This window comes from Aspergillus niger (assembly GCF_000002855.4).
Source record: "Aspergillus niger supercontig An14".
Classification (NCBI taxonomy): domain Eukaryota; kingdom Fungi; phylum Ascomycota; class Eurotiomycetes; order Eurotiales; family Aspergillaceae; genus Aspergillus; species Aspergillus niger.
The window spans coordinates 865676-890120 of record NT_166529.1 but is presented as its reverse complement, the minus strand read 5'-3'; the positions used below and the strand labels follow the sequence as shown (position 1 = coordinate 890120).

The 24445-nt window shown below is 50.7% G+C and overlaps 10 protein-coding genes across 10 annotated transcripts; 4 read left to right on the top strand and 6 right to left on the bottom strand.

Annotated features, from left to right (window-relative positions):
* Positions 1-1761: 1761 nt before the first annotated feature.
* On the bottom strand, positions 1762-3024 carry An14g03560 (uncharacterized protein; the record flags this gene model as incomplete). The annotated part of the gene is made up of 1 exon (XM_001400944.1): positions 1762-3024. One exon carries the CDS (start codon positions 3022-3024, stop codon positions 1762-1764), a length of 1263 nt encoding a protein of 420 aa, XP_001400981.1.
* A 586-nt stretch (positions 3025-3610) lies between these two features.
* Positions 3611-5352, top strand: An14g03550 (uncharacterized protein; the record flags this gene model as incomplete). Its single annotated transcript, XM_059744181.1, has 5 exons — positions 3611-3835; positions 3885-4009; positions 4059-4581; positions 4647-5117; positions 5209-5352. 5 exons carry the CDS (start codon positions 3611-3613, stop codon positions 5350-5352), a joined length of 1488 nt encoding a protein of 495 aa, XP_059604658.1.
* Positions 5353-5505: 153 nt separating this feature from the next.
* An14g03540 (uncharacterized protein) lies at positions 5506-7630 on the bottom strand (the record flags this gene model as incomplete). The annotated part of the gene is made up of 2 exons (XM_059744180.1): positions 5506-7258; positions 7353-7630. 2 exons carry the CDS (start codon positions 7628-7630, stop codon positions 5506-5508), a joined length of 2031 nt encoding a protein of 676 aa, XP_059604657.1.
* Positions 7631-8447: 817 nt separating this feature from the next.
* An14g03530 (uncharacterized protein) lies at positions 8448-9875 on the top strand (the record flags this gene model as incomplete). The annotated part of the gene is made up of 4 exons (XM_059744179.1): positions 8448-8738; positions 8890-9263; positions 9328-9392; positions 9466-9875. The coding sequence occupies 4 exons, from the start codon at positions 8448-8450 to the stop codon at positions 9873-9875; spliced, it is 1140 nt and encodes a 379-aa protein (XP_059604656.1).
* A 1425-nt stretch (positions 9876-11300) lies between these two features.
* On the bottom strand, positions 11301-13011 carry An14g03520 (uncharacterized protein; the record flags this gene model as incomplete). Its single annotated transcript, XM_001400940.3, has 4 exons — positions 11301-11879; positions 11943-12392; positions 12463-12707; positions 12912-13011. The coding sequence occupies 4 exons, from the start codon at positions 13009-13011 to the stop codon at positions 11301-11303; spliced, it is 1374 nt and encodes a 457-aa protein (XP_001400977.1).
* Positions 13012-15141: 2130 nt separating this feature from the next.
* On the bottom strand, positions 15142-16528 carry An14g03510 (uncharacterized protein; the record flags this gene model as incomplete). The annotated part of the gene is made up of 5 exons (XM_001400939.1): positions 15142-15345; positions 15400-15868; positions 15927-16086; positions 16140-16267; positions 16323-16528. 5 exons carry the CDS (start codon positions 16526-16528, stop codon positions 15142-15144), a joined length of 1167 nt encoding a protein of 388 aa, XP_001400976.1.
* A 524-nt stretch (positions 16529-17052) lies between these two features.
* An14g03500 (uncharacterized protein) lies at positions 17053-19298 on the top strand (the record flags this gene model as incomplete). Its single annotated transcript, XM_001400938.1, has 3 exons — positions 17053-17198; positions 17257-18364; positions 18426-19298. The coding sequence occupies 3 exons, from the start codon at positions 17053-17055 to the stop codon at positions 19296-19298; spliced, it is 2127 nt and encodes a 708-aa protein (XP_001400975.1).
* A 759-nt stretch (positions 19299-20057) lies between these two features.
* An14g03490 (uncharacterized protein) lies at positions 20058-21445 on the bottom strand (the record flags this gene model as incomplete). The annotated part of the gene is made up of 3 exons (XM_059744178.1): positions 20058-20504; positions 20554-20686; positions 20748-21445. The coding sequence occupies 3 exons, from the start codon at positions 21443-21445 to the stop codon at positions 20058-20060; spliced, it is 1278 nt and encodes a 425-aa protein (XP_059604655.1).
* A 183-nt stretch (positions 21446-21628) lies between these two features.
* On the top strand, positions 21629-22389 carry An14g03480 (hypothetical protein; the record flags this gene model as incomplete). Its single annotated transcript, XM_059744177.1, has 3 exons — positions 21629-21780; positions 21873-22205; positions 22284-22389. 3 exons carry the CDS (start codon positions 21629-21631, stop codon positions 22387-22389), a joined length of 591 nt encoding a protein of 196 aa, XP_059604654.1.
* A 153-nt stretch (positions 22390-22542) lies between these two features.
* An14g03470 (uncharacterized protein) lies at positions 22543-24400 on the bottom strand (the record flags this gene model as incomplete). Its single annotated transcript, XM_001400935.1, has 3 exons — positions 22543-24024; positions 24086-24166; positions 24221-24400. 3 exons carry the CDS (start codon positions 24398-24400, stop codon positions 22543-22545), a joined length of 1743 nt encoding a protein of 580 aa, XP_001400972.1.
* Between the last annotated feature and the right edge of the window lie 45 nt (positions 24401-24445).

The window sequence follows — 24445 nt, the reverse complement described above, 5'->3', positions numbered from 1 at the left end:
AACTGAAATGAATAGCCAAATGAGATTAAGAAGACTCGATGTGTTTATCGTCTGGAACTAGCGAGACTGAAAGTCCAGACCCTATGCATTCTTATATACATTTATGGAACCCCAGGGGTCTCTAACACGATAAGAACTGCTGGTATTGCGCGTCAGCTCAATTACCTTGGGTGAGCCGAGTACCCGCGAGTGGAGTACTTACAGATGAGAAACATTATGTGCACCATGCATATGTGCACCATGCATCTGCCATCTACTACCCATGAGGTTCCGCATCTGGTCCAATAGCCTGGGCGGATGATCGGCTTCCATCGCCTTCCCAAAACGGTAATATAATGCAATGGCCTCGGTTGTTTGCTCCATAGTTGTTTCACAGTAGGTGAGATGTTCGCGCCGGATCCACAATAGCTCGGTGGATCGGCTTTCTAGAATACCTCGGGAGAATCATACTCGTTCTGAATCTCGTGTTAGAATCCGTAGAGATAAAGTGTGTTCCAGTGGCAATGATTGCCTGCAGCAAACTGCCAGTGGCGAGGGCGAAACGTGTTGCGCCAGAAAGTTGCGCCAGACAGTTGCGCTGGGGCCTACTAATCGAATACCTCGATGATATGTCTAATCAATATCTCAGCAGACTTGTAGGATCTGAATCTCTTCAGAAATCGCGTTGAAGGGGCGGCATGCCGACTTGATCTGGCGGCATAGATAACCGGCTGTCACCCTTTTCGAGCGTTGCCGACCTATCCGGGTATCCAGACAATTCACATTGCTGAGGATGTCCAGACCATCCATAGTCTTGGCTAACCCACAAGAGCCCTGTTTAACGAAGCAATGTCACACTCTGTCTGCATAAACGATCTTGTGCCACTTATATCCCGCATCAGTATCTGGTCGCCAACAACGTAAATCATTGCGCCTATCATTGAACTGGTATGGATTCGGGCTTTAGGTGGCGCTGCTCACCTACTAGTTGAAGAGGACGAATAGCTTGGATTCAGGAGCGGAAAAGACCGGAATCAAAATCCGCGATGACTGCAGGACGGTAAAGGGGACGGAAAAAGCGATTCAAGCGAGGAAAAATATTGCTGGCTAAGTTGACGTGAAGTGAGAAGAGCAGAAGTTCGGCTTGCTCGCCTTGGCGGGTTGGAGCCTCAGGTTTTCCATTCGCATTCCTTCGTTCTTCGTTCCCACCACAATACTTTACTGCCCTCAATTCGAGGATTATCACCAAAATGCCTCTCTCATAGTTCGTTCGTCTTCAGGTAAGCGACCCTAGTGTATACATGAGTTAGACAACTGATGCGCTCTTGACTCTTAACATAGGAGAATATCCGGCAGATACAAGTGATAATGTATGCAGCAGCAAAGTTCAAGCGAGCTTGTGGGAGCGCTTCCAATGGGATACTCCAAAGCATTCATTTATAATGTCGGCACCAGACTGCATAAGGTGACCTAAGCGGTAATAGAGATCCTGGCATCCGCATACGCTATGCGGCAGAAAAGGGAGACATATGATATGATTCCAGCAGGAAGAAGTACCTTCGTGCCGGGCTGTTGCTTCTGAGTTATTTCTCAGAAATCAAATAGGCAAAACAAACAGAATCGGCGTTCTGTACCACCGGTTCGGCAGGGGACGTCGAGCGTGAGAAAACCGTATGGACACTCGACGTTCTCCTCCTTATATGATATAGACATTGACAGGTGCAAAGATGAAAATTGAACGTAACGAAGACGTCAAGTATTATTTAATTATCAGATATCACCTTAGTTTGATTTGACAAGCTTGCCATATCGCCATACATGCGTGACATTCTTTGGATCAGAGACCACAATTATGTTTTCCAGTGGGTTTGCCGTCAGTGCGATGATGTCTGCGTCAAATCCCTCCCTCAATTGGCCACTCTTTGGTGCCTGATCTCCGAGCGTTAACGGCCCGTTGGCCGTGGCAGCTTCAATTGCAGCTAGAGGTGTCATACCTGCTGCAACCGCGTATACCAGCTCCTTGCCATTGCGTCCATATCCCAATGCGGGATTATCCGAGCTGATGAATTGGTCTGTACCCAAAGCGATAGGCACGCCACGTCTGACTGCTAGCTCATACGCCCTCTTATGCGTATCGGCTACTTCGAGCAACTTCTGGTATGAACCGGGCGTAAAGAGATCACGCATTGCCAGTCCACTCTCGATAACGCTGCGTGTTGCCACTAACATCGCGCCCTTCTCGAGCATCAAGTCGATAGCCTCCTCATCCAGATAGCTGCCGTGCTCAATTGTGCGACAACCTGCACGGAGAGCATTCATGATGCCTGCCTTGCCGTGACAATGAGCGGCCACAACGCGCCTTGCTCGCGCTGCCTCGTCAACAATAGCTTTCAGCTCTTCGAACGAGAATTCTTGATGTTGCGGGTCGTCGATAGCGCTCACTACACCACCACTGGCGCAGACCTTGATGATGCGTGCTCCGTGCCGCAGTTGCTTTCGTACGGCTTGCAGACACTCGGGCACACCATCTGCGATAGTCAAAGGCAGGCCATGCGTACATAGGTCGCGCAAACCCTCGGGATTCACACCGTGTACGTCGCCGTGGCCTGCCGTCATGCTGATGGCGCTGTGCGCACCGTAGATGGTCGGTCCTGGAATGCGGCCCTCGTCAATAACTTTGGCCAGCTCACAACCATATCCTCCAACTTCGCGAACTGATGTGAATCCCGCAATGATGGTTGCATATAAGTAAGGGACACTTCGTGCCCCTGCTAATGCTTGCGGGGTATTTACAATCGAATCCATGGTCGCCGCTGTTGCGCCTAAGAAGTGAATGTGGCAATCCCACATGCCTGGCATGGCAACAGGAACATGTGTGGTAACAGCATCCTGATACTCGACTGGTACTTCATGCTGCGGTCCAGAATAGAGGATTGTTTTCGATTTCCAAACCACAGCTCCACGGGCAATTGGTGCTCCCCTTCCAGGGATTAGGATATCCGCGTTGATGCGGTAGAAAGTGCTGTCTGTCAGGGGCCGATGCATAATTAAAGGGGTATGAGTGCAACACAGTTTGGATCACAGTTCAGACACTGACAAGGATGTGATCCTGGCCTGGCTAGGGAAGCAGCATATATTAACCGTATGCAGAAAGCCGAGGCTATGTTCCAATTTGACATTGTGTGCCCACTCGGAGCCGGCTTATTTGTCGACAGTGACAAGACAAGACGCGACGCCAGACACTGATGTGGTCACCAGTAGTCTGGCGAAACCTATCCGGGGTTACAACTCACCAGATAAGTAGGTCGAAGCGAGGATGTGCCGGGCCTATTTTGGTTTAGTTGAGCATACAAGGTCATGACGGTAATACACCGGCGTAAGCCTAAGCATGCCGCTAGTCGGGAAGGCAACACTTCGGCGCATGAGGATGGGCCCAATCCTCGGCAGCGGCGCCACGCCAGCAGCCCTAACGGCGCAGCGCCAGATCGTGCCGTCAATTAATCTTGGGTCGAGACCGTGCTGCATATGATACTATATTGTTCTGAAAGGAGGTTAAAGAGCTCCCCGGTTCTTCCTTTGCTACCTGCACTGTCCTGGCAAGTAGTCTGTCATTCCAGCACATCCATCCAACATGTCTGCCTCGGATAGTACCAACTCGCCGCCGATGGAGGACGAGAAGAGGTTTCATAAGGGTCCCAATGAGTCTATTCAACCCCTCTCAGAGAGAGAGGAGAAAGCCATCATCCGCCGCATCGATCTTTGTCTTCTTCCGCTGATGTTCTTTTCGTACTTGCTGCAATATCTCGATAAGACGACCTTGTCGTATGCATCGATCTTAGGTCTTCTGAGTGGCACGGTATGCTGCAACCCCTTGTGCTTCTCAGACTCGTCTAACGTCAGATCAGCACATGACCACAGCCCTCTATTCATGGACCTCGAGTGCCTTTTACTTTGGTTACCTAGTCGCATCCTACCCCGTCTCTCTGGGGTTTGTCAAGTTCCCGCTCGGCAAATACCTCTCTACTATGATGTACGCTAGTACCACATCCAACTCATATGACAATATACTAAGAGGCTAGGATTCTATGGGCTATCATCTTAACCTGCCACGCAGCAGCCTCCAACTTCGCAGGGATGACCGCGCTCCGTGTACTTTTGGGAGTTTTCGAAAGCGCCATAAGCCCCGGGTTCACTCTAGTCGTGAGTATGTGGTATACGCCATCAGAGCACGCTCTGCGCAGCTGCATCTGGTTCGCGGGCAACGGTGTTGCCGCAATCTTCGGAGGCGTTCTCGCCTACGCCATCGGCCACATTGAAGATAGGTTGGGGCCGTGGCAATGGCTCTTCATAATATTCGGACTGATCACGTTGGGATGGTCGGTCTTCCTGTTCTTCGCCCTGCCCGACTCCCCACATAACGCCAAGTTCCTCCAACCGAATCAACGCGAGTCCGCCTACCTTCGCGCGCAGGCATGCCAGAAGAGCTACCAGAGCCGCGAATGGAAGAAAGACCAATTCATCGAAGCATGGCTTGATCCAAAAACATGGTTTTTGTTCGTCTACAATTTCATGGTCTCTCTGCCAAACGGGGGTATAACCAACGTAAGTTCTTCCAAACCCCTCTGAGCCACATGAACAGAATGAACTTGCACTAAACATATGAGCAGTTCTCGAGCCTGGTTATCGAGTCTTTCGGCTTCGATACCTTCAACACTCTCCTGTACAGCATCCCCATGGCTGCTGTGGCTCTCGTCTTTCTGCTTATTAGTGCATTCACATGCAATCGCTTCCGTGGTCTCCGCTGCTACTGGATGATCGCCACTCTTCTGGTCAGCCTCGTCGGCATTCTCCTCATGCGACAGCTCCCTACCGAGAAGAAATGGGGTCGCTTGGTTGGGGTGTGGCTCGTCAGTGTCTTTGGTGCCGGATGGCCCCTCAGTCTTAGTCTGGTCTCGAGTAACTTTGCTGGGTTTACCAAGAAAAGTACCGTGACAGCTATACTGTTTATTGGGTACTGCGTGGGCAATATTGCCGGGCCGCAATTGTTCAAGACCAACGAAGCCCCTAAATATTTGGTAAGAGAGCTCTCTCTCATTTCAGTTGGTCTCCGTTTGTCTGCTGTGATTGAAGCACTGACGGTATGTGTAGACTGCGTTTGCCGCTATTCTGGCGTGTTTTTGCATTGCCGTCGCGGATGTCATTGCTCTGCGAGTGTATATGGCGTGGGAGAATAAGCGAAGGAACCGCAAGCAAGGCCGGACTATTGAGCCCGAGTCACCAGAGATGGAGGATGCTGTCCAATCACATTCGGACCACAGCGAGTCGGGCGATATCACGGACTGGCAGAACGAAAGTTATCGATACTGTTTGTAGGACAAGATAGAAGAAATGTGCGGAAGGGTGAAGTGCGCAACAGGTTGAACAAAAGTGAAAAGTTGACACTACTTAATTATAGAAACGATGTCTTGGGGTATACAGCTGAAAGTCGTGTGTTCATGTGTGCGTGAATCAGGTGAAGAGGCGTCTTCAAGCGAAGCTCGTCTGCCACCCCAGAAATTCCATCACCAACTCCCACTCAAATCGACCGGTCCGTGTCCTCTCCCCTGCCACATACAGCTCACGTCGCTGCCACAGTAATTCCACAACTGTCTGTGCTCGTACAGTGTTCTCATATGGGGCTTTCGCTTGAGCTGCCTGGAATTGTGCCAAAGCCCGTGCTTTGTCGGATTCAGACGTACTGCAGCACGAGGCAATGAAGAGGGGCCATAACGGCCAGGAGATTGGGAGGTGATCCAGCGATGAGACTATCGATTCTACCAGAGACAGGATATAATCGACATGGCGCTGCTTTCGTGTTGTATCCAAGCCCAGGCTTGGTTCACTGATGTAACCGAGGAAAGCTGGCGTGGACGCTTCCGAAAGAAGCAGACACGCGGCAAGACGATATGATTCGCCAGTGTACTCAAGGAGACGACGCCTATGGACAACCTCGGCGGAATCCTGACATCGACGCAGTGATTTCGGGAGTAGGTGTGTCGTGTCTTGAAGATTCCTTTGTAAAGTGATAATCTTGGCTTCAATGACGCGTTGTTTCTCTTCAGCTTCGGTCCCTTCTTCATATAAGGCCCGCACATCATCCTTGAGACTTAATATATCATTGATAAGCAAGAGCATGCGGTTACTCATGCCAGTCCAAACGTCAATTTCGTGAAGCGTATCTGGGTCCATGGCCTTGGACAGAGAATCTGAAGAGGTCCAGCTGGCCCCTTCTTCTACGGGTAACGAGAGATCGTTCCGCAGTTCTACAACAGGTAGTGCCTTGTCTATGGGGAAGAGGGACTTTGCCAGCACTAAATGTGCAAGAAAGTAACTCAAGAACAGTTGCGGCACGTCTGTTGTTGTGTGGCGACGAATCTTCTGCTTGATGACCATCTGGAAACATGTCAGATGGCGAACCCAGGAGGCGTCACAGCTGTGAGATATCTGCTGCGAGTCAATACTGACACCCATGAGAACATCAAGAGCGAGGACATCACATACAGCCGAAGAGCAGAGAAATATAGTCGGCAGCAGCACGTCTTCGAATTCAAAGCAACTTTCCGCCAACGCTTGACGCAAGCCTTTGAGCACCCTTTGCCGGACCTGCATCTCAAAGAGTTCGAAGCGACTATCGATGGATCTTAGATACTGCGCACTGGTCATGAGCACAGAATAATATGCCAATTCAGACCGAAATACCATGCGCATCACTGTATTGCGGAGGGGATTAGTTTCCTCGTTGTCGATGGTAACGGCAGCGGGGCACATTATCGACTCGTAAAACGACAAGCACACATCGTCAACATCGGGCACCCCGAGGGTCCAAGGCAAGGTCCGAAAAGTGGTATTTGATGACTTAATCTTGCTCTCTTTCCAGTGCTGATATTGACTGTGATATGTGTCACGAGTTAGAAAGGAAACGCTTTCTGACGTCGCGGCCCGCAGTGGACTGTGCGACGAGGGTGGAGTGAGGATCAATGCGGATTCCCCGTCGCTACCAGGTTGATCTTTGCGTTCGATCCGCTTCGAAGGCAGAAGATCTTCGTCCTCTTCAGATTCTTTGCATCGAAGCGAATCCCTTCTGGTCACAATCCCAGTTCGTCCATGGCATTTCCCCGCGGCCCGCATATCATCCTCCCATTGAAGGCGGACCCCGTAGTTGCATCGATTCTTCGACCGTTGGCAGCGCACACATACTGGATGAGCTTCTGGACGCATCGGAGAATAAGCTTCCTTGTCGCTTAGGAATTGCCGTGTACAACACCGGAGCAGGTCATGAGGAGCACGAGGCTCCCATCAACCTAGAGATGGGACAGGCAATGGACAACACGCACCGTCGCATTTGACCCGTCTCCGACGACACGTAAGACAACCGCTGCGGGACCGGATTCTGGGTTGGGACGTCTTCGGAGGCGACGAATCTGAGTCGGATGAAGTTGGAGGGCCAGGGTTCAACGACCACGAAATGAACATGTCGACAGTCAATCATGTCTTTACTAGGACACTCAACACCAGATCTAGTTATTTCCCTTGTGAGAAGGATAAGATGGGGAAAAGACCTTTGGAGGACTCCGAGTGGGCTGAACGAACTTACCGGAGGGGGAAAGGCCATGGTGGAGGTCCGGAAACACGGCCATCTCCCACCTCGGAGTGGCCACGGGCGAGCTGAAAACCCAACATCGCCGTTAATATCGAGGGCTGGATGGGATTGGCGACTGGGCGAAGGCCCATCCGCCATGGGAACGCTAATCGCGTCCGAGGCGGACACTAATGAGGTCTCCCCGTACCCTAAAGACGGTAGGGACGGTCCGTCAGCCAACAGTCGCTGGAGTTCCCCCCTCATCATTTAGTGGGATAGCAAGCTGAAACTAACGGTGTTAAATGCGTATCCAATCACCTCGAACCATAATCATCGAGTCTTACCACCGGCGGTAATCCGATTACTGACGCCTTTCGATTCAAATAGCGCGTTCCTGGACTTTTCATCGGAGGATCGGACTCCACTCAGAGACTAGGAATGCCATCATGGGCCGAGTTCTAGATGGTTCAGTTATCCATCAAAACTCAATTCACCTTATGAGATGGTTCGATGCGGCCATTCGGCTCAGCTGCCTCGACTATCAGTATCTATTGCAATGTCCTCAGGTCTCCACCCTTTGTTCGAATATTCTCCTCCCGCCTCAGGAAAATGAAATTACGCGACCAATCCTGCTGCCTTCGATCTAGATCCAGACCATGGAGCTTGCCATTAGTTTATTGGTAGTGATTTCAATTCCATACGGTGCCGACGACCCCTGTAGCCCATCGAAGGGACTTTGCAGATCTGAATAATGAGATTTAGGGTCCTATAAACTGCTCGGGGCCTGCGGGAATCTCAGAGGCACCAGAATTCCTAGGCATATGGTGTGTTTCAGAGCATGTAGGCCACCATGACGAGCTCGCTAGAGACTGCCTCGAGGGTGCCTGTGGTGATAGCTGGATACACCGTTCCTATCGTCTGCATGACACTATGCACGGGTCTACGGCTTTTTGTGAAAGTCCGTGGTCCAACAGAGGACCGCTTTCATGCAGATGACTACCTAATCACTCTAGCTACGGTGCTTTTGCCTCCCTATCGCCTGGTTCCTGTGCATACTGACGATCTTTGTTGTCTTCGGTTAGATGCTGGAGGTAACATACAGTATTATCATGCTGGTCGTCGGTATGGGTTGCATGCCCTCGTGCGTCTCTAGCCAGCATTTAGCTAACATACTTAGGCATGCGTCATGGCTTTGGTAAACATGCTTCAACCCTTTCGACTAAAGACTTCGAGGCATTTTTGAAGGTACAATGCGCTACTGATTACCTCCCGACCTAACTGACACATAACAGGGTGACTATATTGCTAGCCACCTCTATAATGTCGGTCTCGCAAGTGTCAAACTCGGGATCCTCGCCTTATACTACCGCATATTCGCAATACAATGGTTTCGCAGGACAGTAATTGGCTGTGTCACATTTGTCTGTCTGTGGATTGCGACGATTGAGATCTTTATGGGCCTGCTCTGTCGACCACTGGAGGCTTTCTGGGATGCCAGTGTTAAAGGCCATTGCTTCAACTCCAGCGCCCTGTCATACTATGTCAACACCTCCAACATGATCACCGACCTTGTCATATTTGCTCTCCCGATAGGGGTGATTGTGCGGCTCCGTACGACCCGAAGCAATAAAATTGCCCTCTGTATCATCTTCTCAATTGGATTCATGTAGGTACTTTCCACATTTCGCCCTCCCTTACTAGCCAAGCACTAACACTTACATGATCACCAGAACATGCGGCATAAGCGCTGCCCGTCTAGCCTTTGTCTTTGCGGAAAGCTCGTCCGACATCACCTGTGCGTCCATTCTCTCTCTTCCAACCCACCAAGTAATACCACGCTTGACCACACTAACATAAAACAAACGTAGGGGACGGCGTCGACCTCGGTGTTCTATCCGGCTTCGAATCGCTCGGGGGCATTCTCTGCGCCAACTTACCCATCATCTACCGCCTTTTCAGGCAAGCGGCGCAAAAGGTCACAAGCCGAACAGGAGGCAGCTCCTCCATTCCCCACCTGCAATACGGCCGCGAGTCCAAGAACTTCACCTCGCGGTCTCGCCCTCGCCGACACCGTCTTAGCGAAACGCTCAATGAACAGTGGATTCAATTGCAGAACGGCAATTCGTCGAATGATAGCCATGTCTCTAGGGGACAGGATTTCGCCGTGCAGAAGGTGGTGGACATGGAGACGGGGATGGAGGTTGTGCGGTTGAGTAATGTGCCAAATGCTATCACAGTAAAGAGAGAGTTTCATCAGACGGTGGAGGGTCGTCGGTGATAGTTGTCTTTGTCGCTGGATGGTGGGTAGTCATTCATTGGATTATTTCTTATGTTGAGCTAGATAAAAATAGATAGGCTAGAGTCATTCTGTGCTTAGAAGAGAAGCATGGTTGGGAATGGAAACGGAATAATCCATGATCTATGCAGTAGCTCCCTTTTCCTCTCACACTGACAGACCTTGCAAACGGTAGAAAGGTCTTCGTGCGGAACTCAGAAAGCCTTCGAGTTGGTTTTGTACTACCGGGGGACCAATGAATAAATACTCATGTAAGATAGTGGGTAGATGGTTCTTGTAAATCGGCACCGCCTTTTTGGATACTATCTTTCGAAAGCTCCGTCAATGCTAGAAAGGCTCAAGCTATATAGATACTATATATTTGTGAGAAGAATTCATTATTTCTAAACTGGGATTGAGGGATAACCCCATGATATTCAAATACTACTAATAGTCAGACACTCAACAGCTCTAGATACAACAGTAGTAGTAGTAGTAGACATCCACAGAGGTATATCTTATCAACAACCACTCTCTACCTCCTCAACTCTAGCACTTCATTTATAAGAAAGAAAACGACATAAACTAATTCACGAGCACTATTTAGATACGGTGCTATAGATGACTTATTCCTTCGTACGTTCATTTTCTCCCAAATAATGCTATTGCTAGGCTTAGGTGCTTGAAGAATAACACCAGTAGCAGCGGTCAGGTTGGTATTCGTTTGTTGGAGATTTGTTCATGGTTGTAGTACCAGCTCAAATGATCAGTAGTAAGGCCAAATGAGAATTAGCAGTACTAGTAGTAACTCTATATCGAGACGATAGTTGGTATATAGATAGCACTGAACTCAGATATGAATCACATGCCGTCAAGCACTCGGTCACGTGTTTCGGGTTCTGGCTTATTAACTAGTTAGTAACTATATCTGGGTCGTCATGTCTGCTTTTCTGGTTATAGTTGTTGAGGAGTAGCTGCTATGATTGTAGAGGTTAATGTATAAATAGATATAGTACGAGAAGTATAGCAACATCCTCCATGGGTCTTTCACTCAGAATTAGTGAAACTAGTGAACAGGTGCTTCCTTCTCAGAAAGATGTCTTTGGATAATTCACAGGACATGCTTGTTTCAACAATAATCAATGTGTATGTTTTCGGAGAATAAGTCACGTGAACGAAGAATATCAAGTACAGGGAACCTGACACGTACCTAGGCCAACCAGTCCAGTCCAAACCAACTTATCTAGATTATATACATGCATGAGAGAAGGCATTCACAAAATGTAGTAGACCTATAGACACATTGCGCCTTTCCGAAATCGCCCAAATCAAAAAACATAGCAAGGACAAAGGGGGAATCGCCCAGCCATATGAACCGAATCACTATAGACAGACAAATCACAAGACTTTGTAGGTTGGTGGTATATTTCAACCGCCAATGACCATCCAAGCGATCATACCTCCCCACATGCCCACAAAGGCAATGGTCAGGATGGAGGCACCCGCCTTGTCGCCCGTGGTGATCTTCGATTCGGTACTGCCGCTGCTCCCGGTGTTGTCGCCCGTACCTGCGTTCGGATCACTACTACTATTGCCTCCGGTGCTGGAGGTCACAGGGGCGGTTTTCTTCGTGTTGACCAACGCGGAGGATAGAACGTTGGTGACGGCGATTTCCTCCTCCATTCCGTTCCATCCATCCCACTTCTTGGGCCACCAGCGCACACCACAAGTGTTGTTGCTCATTCCGCTGCAGGAGGCTGCGGCAGCTTCGGCAGACCCCTGCAGCTTTGGCAAAATGCTATCATACGTCGACGGCATCACTAGGGCCACAAGTCCAAGCCATCCGGTGACGAGACCCTTGAACAGAATTTCGTTGTCATTGCACACTTCGGTCGGCTCACAGAGAATTTCGGACATGATGTTTCCACCATACTTCGCCGGGAAAAAGGTGTCGAGCGTGACGTTCAAGAGGCCCTCCGCCGCAGTCTTCCACTTGGCCTTGCCGGTCTGTGAATGGCGTCAAATCAGCACATGTTTCCTTCGTACCTCAAGGGGGTCGGAATCACTCACATAGTTGTACATGTACGCGGCTCCCGTCAAGAACACGCCGTAGTTGTAAGACCACTGGTTGTTGCCTTGGGTGGAGCAGCTGTTATCGACATCGGTGGAGTCGGCCACGTTCCAAGTCTCGTTGTTTAGCAACGGAGTCGAGGCACACCAATCGAAGATCTTCTCTGCCCAGTCGGCGTATGTGTCGTTTGAGGTGTAGCGGGCCAGGCGGGCGGCGAGTTGGAACAAACCTCCGTTCGAGATGGAGTTCTTCATGGCGTAACCGGCCTCGTAAGGGTAGATCTGCCAGCGCAAACCGCCGCCACATGTCGAATCATCCCATCGGTCGATCTGAGTGTTGTAAACACCCTGGGCCAAAGCGAGCCAGGAATATCCGGAGGAGCTGTCGGCGAATTCGATCTCGGCAGCGGTGATGGCGGCAAGACCCCAGAACATTTGATCGTCGTTACCCTAGTGAACAGCGACGAGAGTCAGACTATTGTCCAAGTTCAGGGGGGATGGGTGTGGTCAGGTCACTTACCAGGTAACTACTGTAATTGGCGGGCATGTAATCGCAGTCACCCGCCTGCCATTGCATACCCTGACGGACCTCGTCGTTGTAGGTACTGTCTCCAGTGTAATACCAGTAGAGGAGCAAACTTGTGAAAAGCGCGCTACCCTCCCACCACTTGCTAGGGAAAGCACCGGGAATCTGACCGGTTTCGTTTCCATGATACCAGGTCATGGACCCGTAGGCCGTCTTACTGGCGGCATCTTTAATTGAACCTATACGGACAATAAAAATGTGTATCAGTTGTCAATTCATGGTATTTATGTATGTCGTTGGAATGGAAGGCATGGAGTCTTAGATATAGTGGCGCAACTGCGTCCAAGTATGTAGGAGAGGAGAAGGATGACGGAATAAAGCAAGGGCCGAGACAGTGGTGTATATAATGGGAAAGAGATTGAAGAAGTGGGGGGAAGGCATACTGGTACTGCTGATATCGATATCGATGGCGTGGGAGAGCTGGGAGAAGAGCGCCGTGTTAAGGAATAACCCCCCATACAGGCAATCTCGAACGAGACGCATGGCGGGAGGGAGCGGGAGGAGGGGGGCAACGAGAGAAAAGGGGGGAGGAAATTGAAGGAAACGAGTGTTGGAAGCGAGGGACACGGTCAAGGAAGAGACTGACCAGCAGGAACGGAGAGTAAACGAGAGTGAAGGGGGGAATACGGATGGAGACAGTGGCAGTCAAGTCAAGAATGAGATGATGGCATTGCAGCAGAAACCAAGAGAGGTGGATGGGGGTTTGCTTCAAATCAAGCTGCGTAGACGCCGGGCCAGGCCTATTTTTAATCGACGGGAAAAAGAAGGGAAGAAAGGCCCAAAAAGCCAACCATCGCCACCGGTGGAGTTGGTCCCCGTCCACGTCAGCTCCTCGTGCAATCAGCTTTCTCGCCCTCGCATTTCTTCTCGACCCCAAGGATCATGGTGTGACAGGGTCAGAAGGGGTTCAGACTTCAGAAAGGAGCTAAAAATGAGGGTGATGAAATTTCCACTACCAGAGTTTGTTTTAAGTCCCTGGAGAAAAGATGAGGTGTTTAGTATCAAAGTGAGCCTGAGGCCATAATACGAATACGGCATCCCGATCTTCCCTTTCTTTTTGGTGTTCTGTTGTTTTTTTTTTTTTTTCCCCTTCTTGCCCCTGGAAAATTTAAGCCAAACAATTAATCCGAACAAAGGCTGAGTTCTGGCCGGGCGGGAACCATGGATCATCCCTTTTGCCTTGCCTTTTCCCCATGAATGGCATGGCTGCCACAGCCAAGTCAGTCTCGCACCTTCGCGCCCCGGTCGCAAGCATGGGCGTTGTTCTGCCATCCTAAGCTTTTCTGCCCAGCACTGCTAATCCTCACCAAGCAATGCCTGGCATTCCGCAGTCTGAACTGTCATTGCAGCCTGTGATCTTGGCGGAACCCCATCAGCCGATCGGAGGGCAGTCAGCCCCCTTGCGGGTACATCACGAGCACCACTCGGAATGTCATTGGGAGTTTGCCTCTGTTCGGACGCGCCATCCATCAGCGTCTTTGATCAGGATCGTCATCTGCTTTGGGGTCGAAGCTTGCGACCGCTGTAAAGGACAATAATGTCTGTTCACTATTCAAAGTGTTCTCCCGTCGCTCCATCGTCCAACAGCCAACAGATCTACCTATCAACTGGGGGCCTGGTTGGCCATTCTACTAAGTACAGTCTGACCTTTTCTGTTATCCCCTTCTGCAGGATAGCAATAAGCCGCTCTAGAATTGTACGCCGGACGGAGTACCTGCGTGTGTCAGTCAGCCTTAACTCCGATCCCGGTCAGTCATGTGACGAGACTGTTTGTCTGGTTTGTTAATCTCCTCTTGCTATGAAACAAGGGTCCTTCATTGTTTTGTGAAGATGTCTAGCCAAGCAGCATACTGCAGTCATTTTAATACGCTCCAATTGATAACAACAGTAGTACTAGATAGTATCCGAGTCACAAGTCCACAAGGTGGATAGGCCGTCGGAAATAAGTATAAGACATTGTCTTACTTCCCTTAGCAATAAGCCGGCCCTCCCCGTCTCCGCCCTCTTCTCCACCATGTTGAACAACACAAAGTCATATTCTCGTCAGCGGAACATACCTGCAGCACTTCGGTCACTTATCTGATTAGCAAGCTGATACTTCATGGTTTCCATCAATATATGCTGTAGGGAAGACTAATTATATTGCGCATTAGGTCATATTAGTTGGATTTTTAATCCTGGTAATTCAATTCCTATATCGATATGAGATGGGCAGTACTGTCTCACGTAACCAGACTCCGTAACGAAAATATATACTACTAAGTATCATGATTTGTGACAACATCCAAACCATGGTACCAGTAAGTAGCATCTCCTACCGCACGTAGTACTAGTAGCTGGTCCCGTGGAGAGGCGGAATCCGGAGATTAAGCTGCTTGAGCATCAGCTTACTGGGGAGTGGATTACTTGTGATATGAAGAAATTCCATAAAGAACTTGAAGTGAAAGAGGGGTGGTGGAGATGGTATTAAGGATGTTTAAATATTGCTTGGTCAACGCTGTTGAGTAGTGAGATGCTTGCCGACTCTCGATTGAGGAAATAGCTACTGGGGAGGTGTCTCGTTTAGTCTTCTCTATCTGCCTCCGCCCCGGCCAAACTGTATTCGGCAAGTATTTACAGCGTTGCTTCAACCTCATCCACAATGGTCACCTTGATGCTCCCGTTTCTGGGATCCGCACACAGATTCAAGGCATCCACTGCCTTTTCTAGTGGGAAAACATGCGACACCAACTTCTTCAGGTCCAGTATGCCCCCAGTGAGACACGCAATCGCAGGCGGCCATGTATCACGGTACCGGTTGATAAACCGCAAATCGATCTGTCTTGGTTAGTCGTCTCTTCTTCATGCTTAACAGGACAAGTGCGTGCCTACTTCTGCCAGAGAAATATGCATGAATGGCAAATTATTCATCACTGCTTTTCCAACGCCGATAACCACCACCGCACCACCTCGACGAGCGGTGAATGCTGCGGTACACACACTGTTCTCAACACCAGTACACTCTAATACAGTTTCTGGGGCGTTGTACTCGTCCGGACCAAAAAGTGCTCGGATTGCCTTAGCGTTGCCTTCCGCATCTAGTGCCGGATTAACCTGGTATGTATTGCACCAAGGCGCAAATTCCTTGGCAAAGGCGAGTCGTTTTGGCTCAATATCTGTGATGACAATGGGGTGGGCCCCTGATGCCCGAGCAGCTGCGAGGGCGATCAGTCCAATAGGCCCGGCGCCGCAGACAACAACAGCGCGACCTAAATGAAGGCGGGCGACCTGAATACCGCGCATGACGACCGAAAGTGGCTCGAGGAGAGCTCCTTCAAGATAGGAGATATTGTCCGGAAGCCTGTAGAGCACGTTCAGCATGACTTGATCCCATAAGTCTAAGCAATGGGCACACGCACTTGTGTAACCATTTGGCCGGGTGCACCTTGTAACGTTGGATGGTACCCGCATAAGGATATACTCCCGCAAACTGGACGTCCTCGCAAAGGTTGTAGCGACCGTCGTCACAGAGGAAGCAATGTTCGCACGGAACCCCAGGCTCGACGGCGACTCTGTCACCTGTGCCTCCCCATAAGCTATCCATTGCAGACATGGCACACAGCGTTACTAACCAGGCTGCAGATGGGTCACTCCATCGCCACACTTCAGCACCACCCCCGCTGCTTCATGGCCAATTATGCAATCCCCTTCGAAGACCAGCTCCCCAATGCGACCAGTTTTCCAGAAATGGATATCGGACCTGGTCGGGTTAGCGAGTAGTGTACTCAGATAATCTAGCCTATGTTCATGCATACCCACAGACGCCAGTGGCTTTGATTTGCAGCAGGACCTCACCTCGCTGTGGCGCATACACCGGGGCGGGGACAAATTTGAGATTGTGATCCGCTGTAATCTGGAGAGAGGGATTGGGGAGCGGAGGCGACAATTGGACCTGCTCCGTCAGCGATGCTTTTGAGGTAGACGTTGGAGCCGGGCTCGACAGAAGGACAGAAGGGGCCATGTTGTTGGATGGTGTATATTCTGAATGTTAGAGTGACAGAAGACGCCTGGGGTGAGTCTGGGTTTAAGCTGAAGCATCTTCGGTGCCCTCAGGTTAGCTCAGAGTGATACAACTGCTGAATTCGAGCAATAGGATTCAGCGGAGATAAGCTACCCTTGCTTGGGCATCATGGAGATGGCAACTGGTGGCACGGATGACCCATCATGGATCCAGTCCTGGTCGTACCTTCCCCGCATGGAGATTCTGGGGTCGGGTCCAGTACTTACCATTTTGGGTATTCCACATCCGCCTTCCCCGATATGGTGGTTGGCGCCTCCAGTTTCCCGATTCGGAAATGGGCTTAATGCTGCCCGAAGAGGTTATTCGGATCCAGTTCTTCATGCTCATTCCACCATCATTCTGCAGAACTGGGCTTGTTCTGTTCCCACCTTTTCTCTGCTCTGGGTACCCTGCTCGTTATAAATTTGACCCAAGTCCCTCCTTACCCCGCGCCATGTATCGCCCTCAGAATCATTCCTGCAACTATGGCTGTTGGTCCTGTCCCGCAAAGTAACGGCGCATCCGCCTTGCCGCTGGTGCGCCAGCTGTCTAAAGACCATGACCATGTCTTGAAATCATTCCGTCTTCTCATTTCCGACCTGTGTCAGCAGTTCGGTGGAGGCCACCCGGGGTATGAGTTCACCGACTATGAGTCCAGCAGAACAAAGGGTGGTAACTGACTTGACCAGTGGAGCAATTGGCATGGCGGCCATAGGAGTCGCCCTCTGGCGATATGTTATGCAATACGCGCCACACTCCCCCGACTACTTCAACCGCGATCGCTTCATCCTGTCCAACGGTCATACCTGTCTCTTCCAGTACGCCTTTTTGCATCTCACCGGCTACAAAGCCATGACTTTTGAGCAGCTAAAGTCCTATCACTCCGACCGCGTCGATGCATTATGTCCGGGGCACCCGGAAATCGAACACGAGGGCATTGAAGTCACCACAGGCCCCTTAGGTCAGGGCGTTGCCAATGCTGTGGGTCTTGCTATGGCCACGAAGAATCTTGCGGCCAACTTTAACCGTCCTGGATACGATGTCATATCGAACCACACCTGGTGCATGATAGGAGATGCGTGTCTGCAGGAAGGCGTCGGACTCGAGGCAATCTCCTTTGCGGGTCATCTCAAACTCAACAACCTGACCGTTATCTACGACAATAACCAAATAACCTGCGATGGCTCAGTCGACCTGACCAACACAGAGGACATTAACGCTAAGATGCGTGCCTGTGGCTGGGACGTCATTGATGTGGAAGATGGTTGCTATGATGTCGAGGGGATTGTTCAAGCTTTGGAGAAGGCCCGCGCATCCCAAGAGAAGCCTACCTTTATCAATGTCCGGACCGTCATCGGTTTAGGCAGTAAGGTGGAAGGCATGGCTGCTGCCCATGGTGCCGCATTTGGTGCTCCAGACGTAGCAGATATGAAGAGGAAGTATGGCTTCAACCCTGATGAGCACTTTGTCATCAGTGACACAGTCCGAGGATTTTTCCAGGAGCTGCCTACTCGGGGAGAAGCTCTTGTTCAGCAGTGGAACTCTTTAGTGAAGCAATATAGCGCAGAATATCCTGAGCTTGGGGCGGAGTTCCAGAGACGCATGCGCGGAGAGCTGCCTTCGAACTGGAAGGACCTTATCCCTTCCAGCTTCCCTGACAAGCCCACGGCTACGAGAGCTTCGTCTGGTCTGGTCTTCAACCCTCTGGCCAAAGATATTGAATCCTTCATGGTCGGAACTGCTGATCTGAGTCCGTCCGTGAACATGATCTGGCCGGGCAAAGTTGATTTCCAGCACGTAAGTTCATTCTTGCTGTCGCTCTTACAGGACTTAGTGGGACCATGCTTACTAGATGCAGCCTGATCTACGAACCACTTGCAAGATCAACGGCAACTACTCTGGCCGATATATCCACTTCGGAGTGCGTGAGCATGCCATGTGTGCCATCTCGAACGGGTTGGCAGCGTTTGCTCCAAATACATTCATCCCTATCACCTCATCCTTCTTCATGTTCTACCTTTATGCTGCCCCTGCCGTGCGCATGGGTGCTCTTCAGCACCTTCAGGTCATCCACGCTGCCACTCACGACTCAATTGGCATGGGAGAAGACGGTCCGACACACCAACCGATAGAGCTGGCAGCGCTCTACCGTGCTATGCCGAATCTGTTGTATATTCGACCGGGAGACAGTGAGGAGACAGCAGGAGCCTGGATTGCAGCCCTGGAGGCCAAGAAGTCGTCCAGCATTATCTCTACCTCCCGTCACGCTCTGCCCCAGTTGAAGCAGACTCGCCGGGAGGGAGTGGCTCTTGGCGCGTACGTGCTGGAAGAGGCTGATGATGCCTCAGTGACACTCATTGGTGTCGGCGCAGAGCTCTCATTTGCGCTTGAAGTAGCCCAGCAGCTGAAAGAGACTAAAGGAATTGCGGCACGCGTCATCAGTTTCCCTTGCCAGCGACTGTTCGAGCAGCAGCCCCTCGAATACAAGCGCACGGTCCTGCGACGCCACCAAGGTATCCCGGCTGTGGTGATCGAGCCATATGCGCCGAACGGCTGGGAGCGGTATGGCGATGCAGGCATCAACATCCGCCGATTCGGCCACAGTTTGCCGGGCAAGGCTGCATACAAGTTCTTCGGCTACGAGACCGGAGTAATGGCGGCCAAGGTGAGCGATTACCTGGACCGGCTAGAGAAGGGAGAATGGCAGCGAGGAGAATTTGTGGATCTATAGGCTAGTGATCCTTTTGGATACCATAACCATTGAATGAATAAATTTAGACTTGAGGCAACTCAACAATGAATCAATTGAACTGAGTAGGAATTGGAAGATGCCCGGAGAAGAGATGTGGGGATTGACCGGGGCGAAGATCCACCCAGACGCGCCGGACTCGTATTGGGGAATCGGAAGCGCCGTCCTCGCTGCTTTAGTCTCCCCACTTCCCCTCCCCTCTTCCCAACTCAATTCCCCTCGCTATCTATAGACACTTTGGATCTTATCTCTCTAAGGCATATCCAGTCTACCGCTAACCCCGGATCTTTTCATACTGGCTACCACTGATGCCGCAATGAACAAATCATCACTCACCGCTCCCAAGACGCCAGATAGCCTTTTTCTCGCGTATCACGCGCACTAAAACTCGGTCCCTACGATGCTTACACACTACACCAGTTGCGCGGGGAACAAGAAATTTGAAGCAAGTTGGTATTGTCAGGCCCGAATAGGATAGGTTCTTCCCATCAACGAGGCCTGAATTGCAAGCTAAATAGCAAAACATACCAAGATATGACAGGACAGGACAGGACAGGATAAGACAGGACGAGACAAGCAAATAAAAACCTCCTTCACGAACAAAGAGGCAAGACAAGCAACACCAACAATCTGAAGATAACCAAGATGGAGATTATAAGCAAAAAGAAGCCAAGTCCAAGGGTATATCAAGCGCTCAAGCTAAGCAACGCTAATATAACATAACATGATTATGCATGGCTCTCAGGCCGTTGCAGAGGCTTCCCACACGAGAGGTAGGCACGGAGCTGAGTGGCTGCCTCTGGCCCCTACATTATAGAAACTCTCACGGGTTTCCCCAGCAGACTTGCCGCTTTCGGAGACCACTTCCCTATTGTCTTGCGGGGGCTCAACTCTGCCCTCGCCGTTGATTCTGTGGGTGGGCTCGACGTTGCCCTCGGCATTCATGTTATGGGCGGGCTCGACCCTACCCTCGCCGTTCATTTCTTGGGCGGGCTCGACCCTACCCTCAATATTATCCACTCGTGTGGTGCAAGGGTCTGGTTGAGAGAAAACTTCACGGGAACGTGTGCGAGTGGAAATCTCCCTTTTCCCTTTCGCCATCTCGAACCGGAGAGAGCGGTGGTGAAGATCGAATTCTGATGGCTGATCCTTGCTCTTTTGCATGACTCTGTTCGCAACCTCCGGTGTCTACACTTCATTAGTTGCTACACATTGGGACATGAATCATTACGCATACCTCGAATTGCGCAAAGGCGGTTCTCAAACCAGAATTAGGGTTCGTCTTCACTTTGACATAACAACATCCATATCTGGCAAGGATCCTCTTGAGCTCGAACTTTATCTGAGTTGGACAAAGAGCACTTGGTATACTGTAGTGTGTTAGTTTTCATCCCATCCGCTATTGAGTCTGGAAGGGTGACTATCTCTTACTTTCCAACAAAAAGGCGAGCTTCGAGGGGAAGGAGATCTTGAGCGTTTTCGTCTGTGACTTCTATTTCTCCGACGATTAAAACATCACACACGATGTCATGACCACTCTCAAGTGGTGACAATTCTCTGGACTGTGATTCAGGCTGTTCCGGTTCACATGGATTGTTGGCAACGTTGCCTTGACTCGGTCCCGCCTGGGCTTGAACTGAACCCTGTAGGGACGACTGCGGAGGGATAGTCACCCAAGAGGGACCCGATCGCTTGAGCACCTGCTGCAAGGGGGAGCCATGATGTACTTGGTATCCTGGATGGGTCATATGTGAAAAGTGGTGGTTATGAGACACATGCTGAAATGACGGGAAGTTACCCGCAGGTATATACTGTTGTCCCTCAAAGCCATGAGAAGTTATCCGTGAGGTGACATACACATGGTAACCGTTGGGCATGGTGCTTTCTGTGTGTATCACATCCCACTGAGCCATCTCTGGAACCCCAGGCAAATGATAGCTCTCTTCAGGGTCACACCATGGAGGTATCACGAAATATATCCAGAAAAGCCTATTCTTTTCTAGAACTCGCAGACGCAGACGAGCCCCGGTAAAGAAAACCCATTGCCAGATACACTTATTCCAAAGGGCGCCAAAAGGTTCCTTTCCGGGATATGGAATAGCACGAGTGAGCTGATGATGGGAAGCCATGTCGACTGCTGGAGGGAAAGGAACCAGCTTTGAAAGCAAAAGCCGTGAGTAACTTATCCCCTTAGCGATCAAGCAAAGCCAAGCAACAGAACGCTAACAAGCACGAATCAGATATTATCCTCCTTAACAGAGAACCCTATCAAAAACGCACTAGATCAAAGAACAGTGTGAGGTTTTGAAGAGATGGAGAAAGAAGAGTTGCTGTGGTTAACTCGGTCAAAGATAGCGAGCAGCCAAAGCGTGAGTGTGTTGTGGAGGGAGAAGTATGAAAGGCAGAGAACGAAACAGCCGGCAGGCTTATATACTAACGTCAGAAGTTATGCCTTCACGATGAGGTATGAGAAACGACCGTCGCAGCTATGACTGCAACTGTGACTGCAACCAGGCTTTAACTACGGTCTGGACTCTGTTCCTCTTATTCCCCAAGGACCCTACTTGCTACTCGCCGCTTTTTGGCTTGTTATGACTTCTACGGGATGAAGGAGATGGGACGTCAGAACCTGGTGGCTGTGCTTCCCTTCAGCGTCATCTGCGGCATTTTGAAGCCGCCGATTTTGCCAGGAGAACTACAAATAGGTGTGCGAGTAACTTGGTCCGTTCTTCTGTCCGGCTGGGTCGCTAGAAATTCTGGCCTTTTCTGGGGTAAATCAGGGCATGGTTCCTTGGGTGCAAGAACGAAGTATACAACTATGCGGCTTAGGCCCGGTATTCTGGCCGATATGATACATTCGGTGCGGAAAATTCAGCCTGTTGACATCGAGTGAGCGTTGTGGCATAATTTGTGGCGTTCTGGCCCCTGATATGGAGGCCCGTTGTCGAGCTGGGGCTTGAAGGTCAGTCTAGACGGCCATAGGCAGAAGCTTGAGCATGTGGAAATAAGGAAGTATAGAATGGCTGCTTTGAGAAATTGCTCATGGTATTGTGGTGATACCGGGATGTATTAACTATACAGAAAGAGGAAAGAAGGAGGTCATGATTATGTCGTCACTAAGGCAGGAAGTATGCAAACAGGCAAGGTATATACTCAGACAGTGAACGAAGGGGGGTATCGAATAAGCTTGTCTCCCAGGAACATCATCATGAAACAACTCGTCACTTCACTTAGCAGGCATCCCCATCAGCTCTCCCAGCTCGTCGCTAGTTAGTGTGCTCCGGCGTCGGTCCCCATGTCCTTTGCTGGATCCTTTGAGAGCCCGCCCACGCTTACGACTTTCGCTTTCTTTGCGAGCCTGTTCTGCCTCCCGGGCCTCGCTTTCGGCAGCTGCTAGCTTTTGGGGCACGCTCAGGCGAGCTTGGCTGCTCGATGCTTGGATAGCAGTTGCCCGGCGTGACTCTTTGGGCTGGGGACTTTGAGCGCTGCTTCCCTGACGAGAGAGCCCTTTTGATTCAGCCTTCCTCCTTGATGGTCTACGAGTTACCGCTTCTGAGCGGTGTGCTTTTACTTGTAGCGTTTCATCGTCCGCGCTCGGTTCGCAAGGTGAGTCTTGTAGACCCGCAGTAAATGAGACCTTCCGTGGCGAGCGTCCAGTCATGATGTTATCACTCCTTTCTTTCAAGGCTTTACTGGCTCTCCTAGATCTCGTTTCTCGCGTTGACTGACGAGTTCTCCTGGGGGACTGTGCAGGCCGACTAGGCTCAGTGGTTATTTTCGCAGCGGTTTGTTTTTCTTCCTCCTCTTCTGCTTCTTGGTCTTCGAAGATGGGTGACTGGATGGTCGTGTCTCGCCCCCCGTCTTGAGATAGTGCTTGCGTAATGTCCAGGCGTAGGTCTAGGCCTTGTCGGAGCTCTTCTGCCTGAATCGAATAGCCTCCATCTGCGATCCGTTTATGCCAGCCATCCATCATCGTAACGGCCTGGCTCCACCGGCTTTCCATTTTCTCCCAGCCTTCGCGAAGTCGTTTAATTTCTTCGTCCCGCATTTCTACTTCCTCTAGAGGCACGAACGATGGGTTCGTGAGCAGTGTTCGTAGATGCTCGAGGACATGGTCCATTTGTGCTGATAGCTCGTCACAAGAGGTCGGTAGTGCCGTTACCGAGCCTTGCAGGGACCGTCCAGCACCGACACTTGCCATCCCGGTCGCGGACTTATCTTCGTCTTCGGCTTGTGATAGACCCTGGAGATCCTTCAGGGTTTCAACTGTGTTTCGTGCCAATGATATCAGCGTATCATTCTCGTCACTGAGGTTTTGACATAGTTCAGTAAGGAAGTCGTTCGTTTCCTGTTTGAGACTGTATCCAGGATCGTTGATGCCCTCACCACCGGCCGCCAGTCTCGACCAAGACGATTGGCTGGCTGCTGGGTTGATATTGATAGTGGTCATCGACAGCCCTTCCCGCTTTCCGCGCTGGCGTTCAGCCAAGTGCGATTTCAGTTTCTGCATTTCCAGGTCGCGTTTGCGGATGTCATTTGCGCATTGAGCTCGAACTTGCTGAATGGTCGTCTTCATACGCTGCACTTGTTCCTTCAGTCCTCGAATAGTCGAATCGGCACTAGAAGCGTTCGCCTTCAATGCTCGCTCTTGCGCTTCTGCGAGAGCCAGCGAACGGGTCAGCTCGGATGCCTTCGTCTTGACTTTCTCCTACAGAAAGGTCGTTAGCCTTCATTGTGGTCGCAAAGTATACATTCAATGCCTATCGTACCAACTCTGCTGTTTTCTGCGATTCTTCCGCGCGCAGGGTGCGGATTGTGGTTGCTAGGTTCTCTCGGTGTTCGGCTTCACGCTGTTGTCGCTGTTAGCCAGTGCAACTTTTCCCCTGGGCCTTGCTGCTCCATACATCTCTGCGCAAAACCAGATCATTGATCAAGTTTATAATCCTCCCCATTGTGGCCGCCGTACCTCCCTCCTCATCTTCAGGATTGGCGAAATCAATGGGCTGGCCGCTCTTCAGCAGCCCCCTGGCCAACAAGACATTATTGATGTAAGTAGATGCTGCCTGCAGATTCTGTGGCTCCATGGCTTGCCTGCAAGCACTGCTGGCACCGACCTCTCTGAAGGGAGA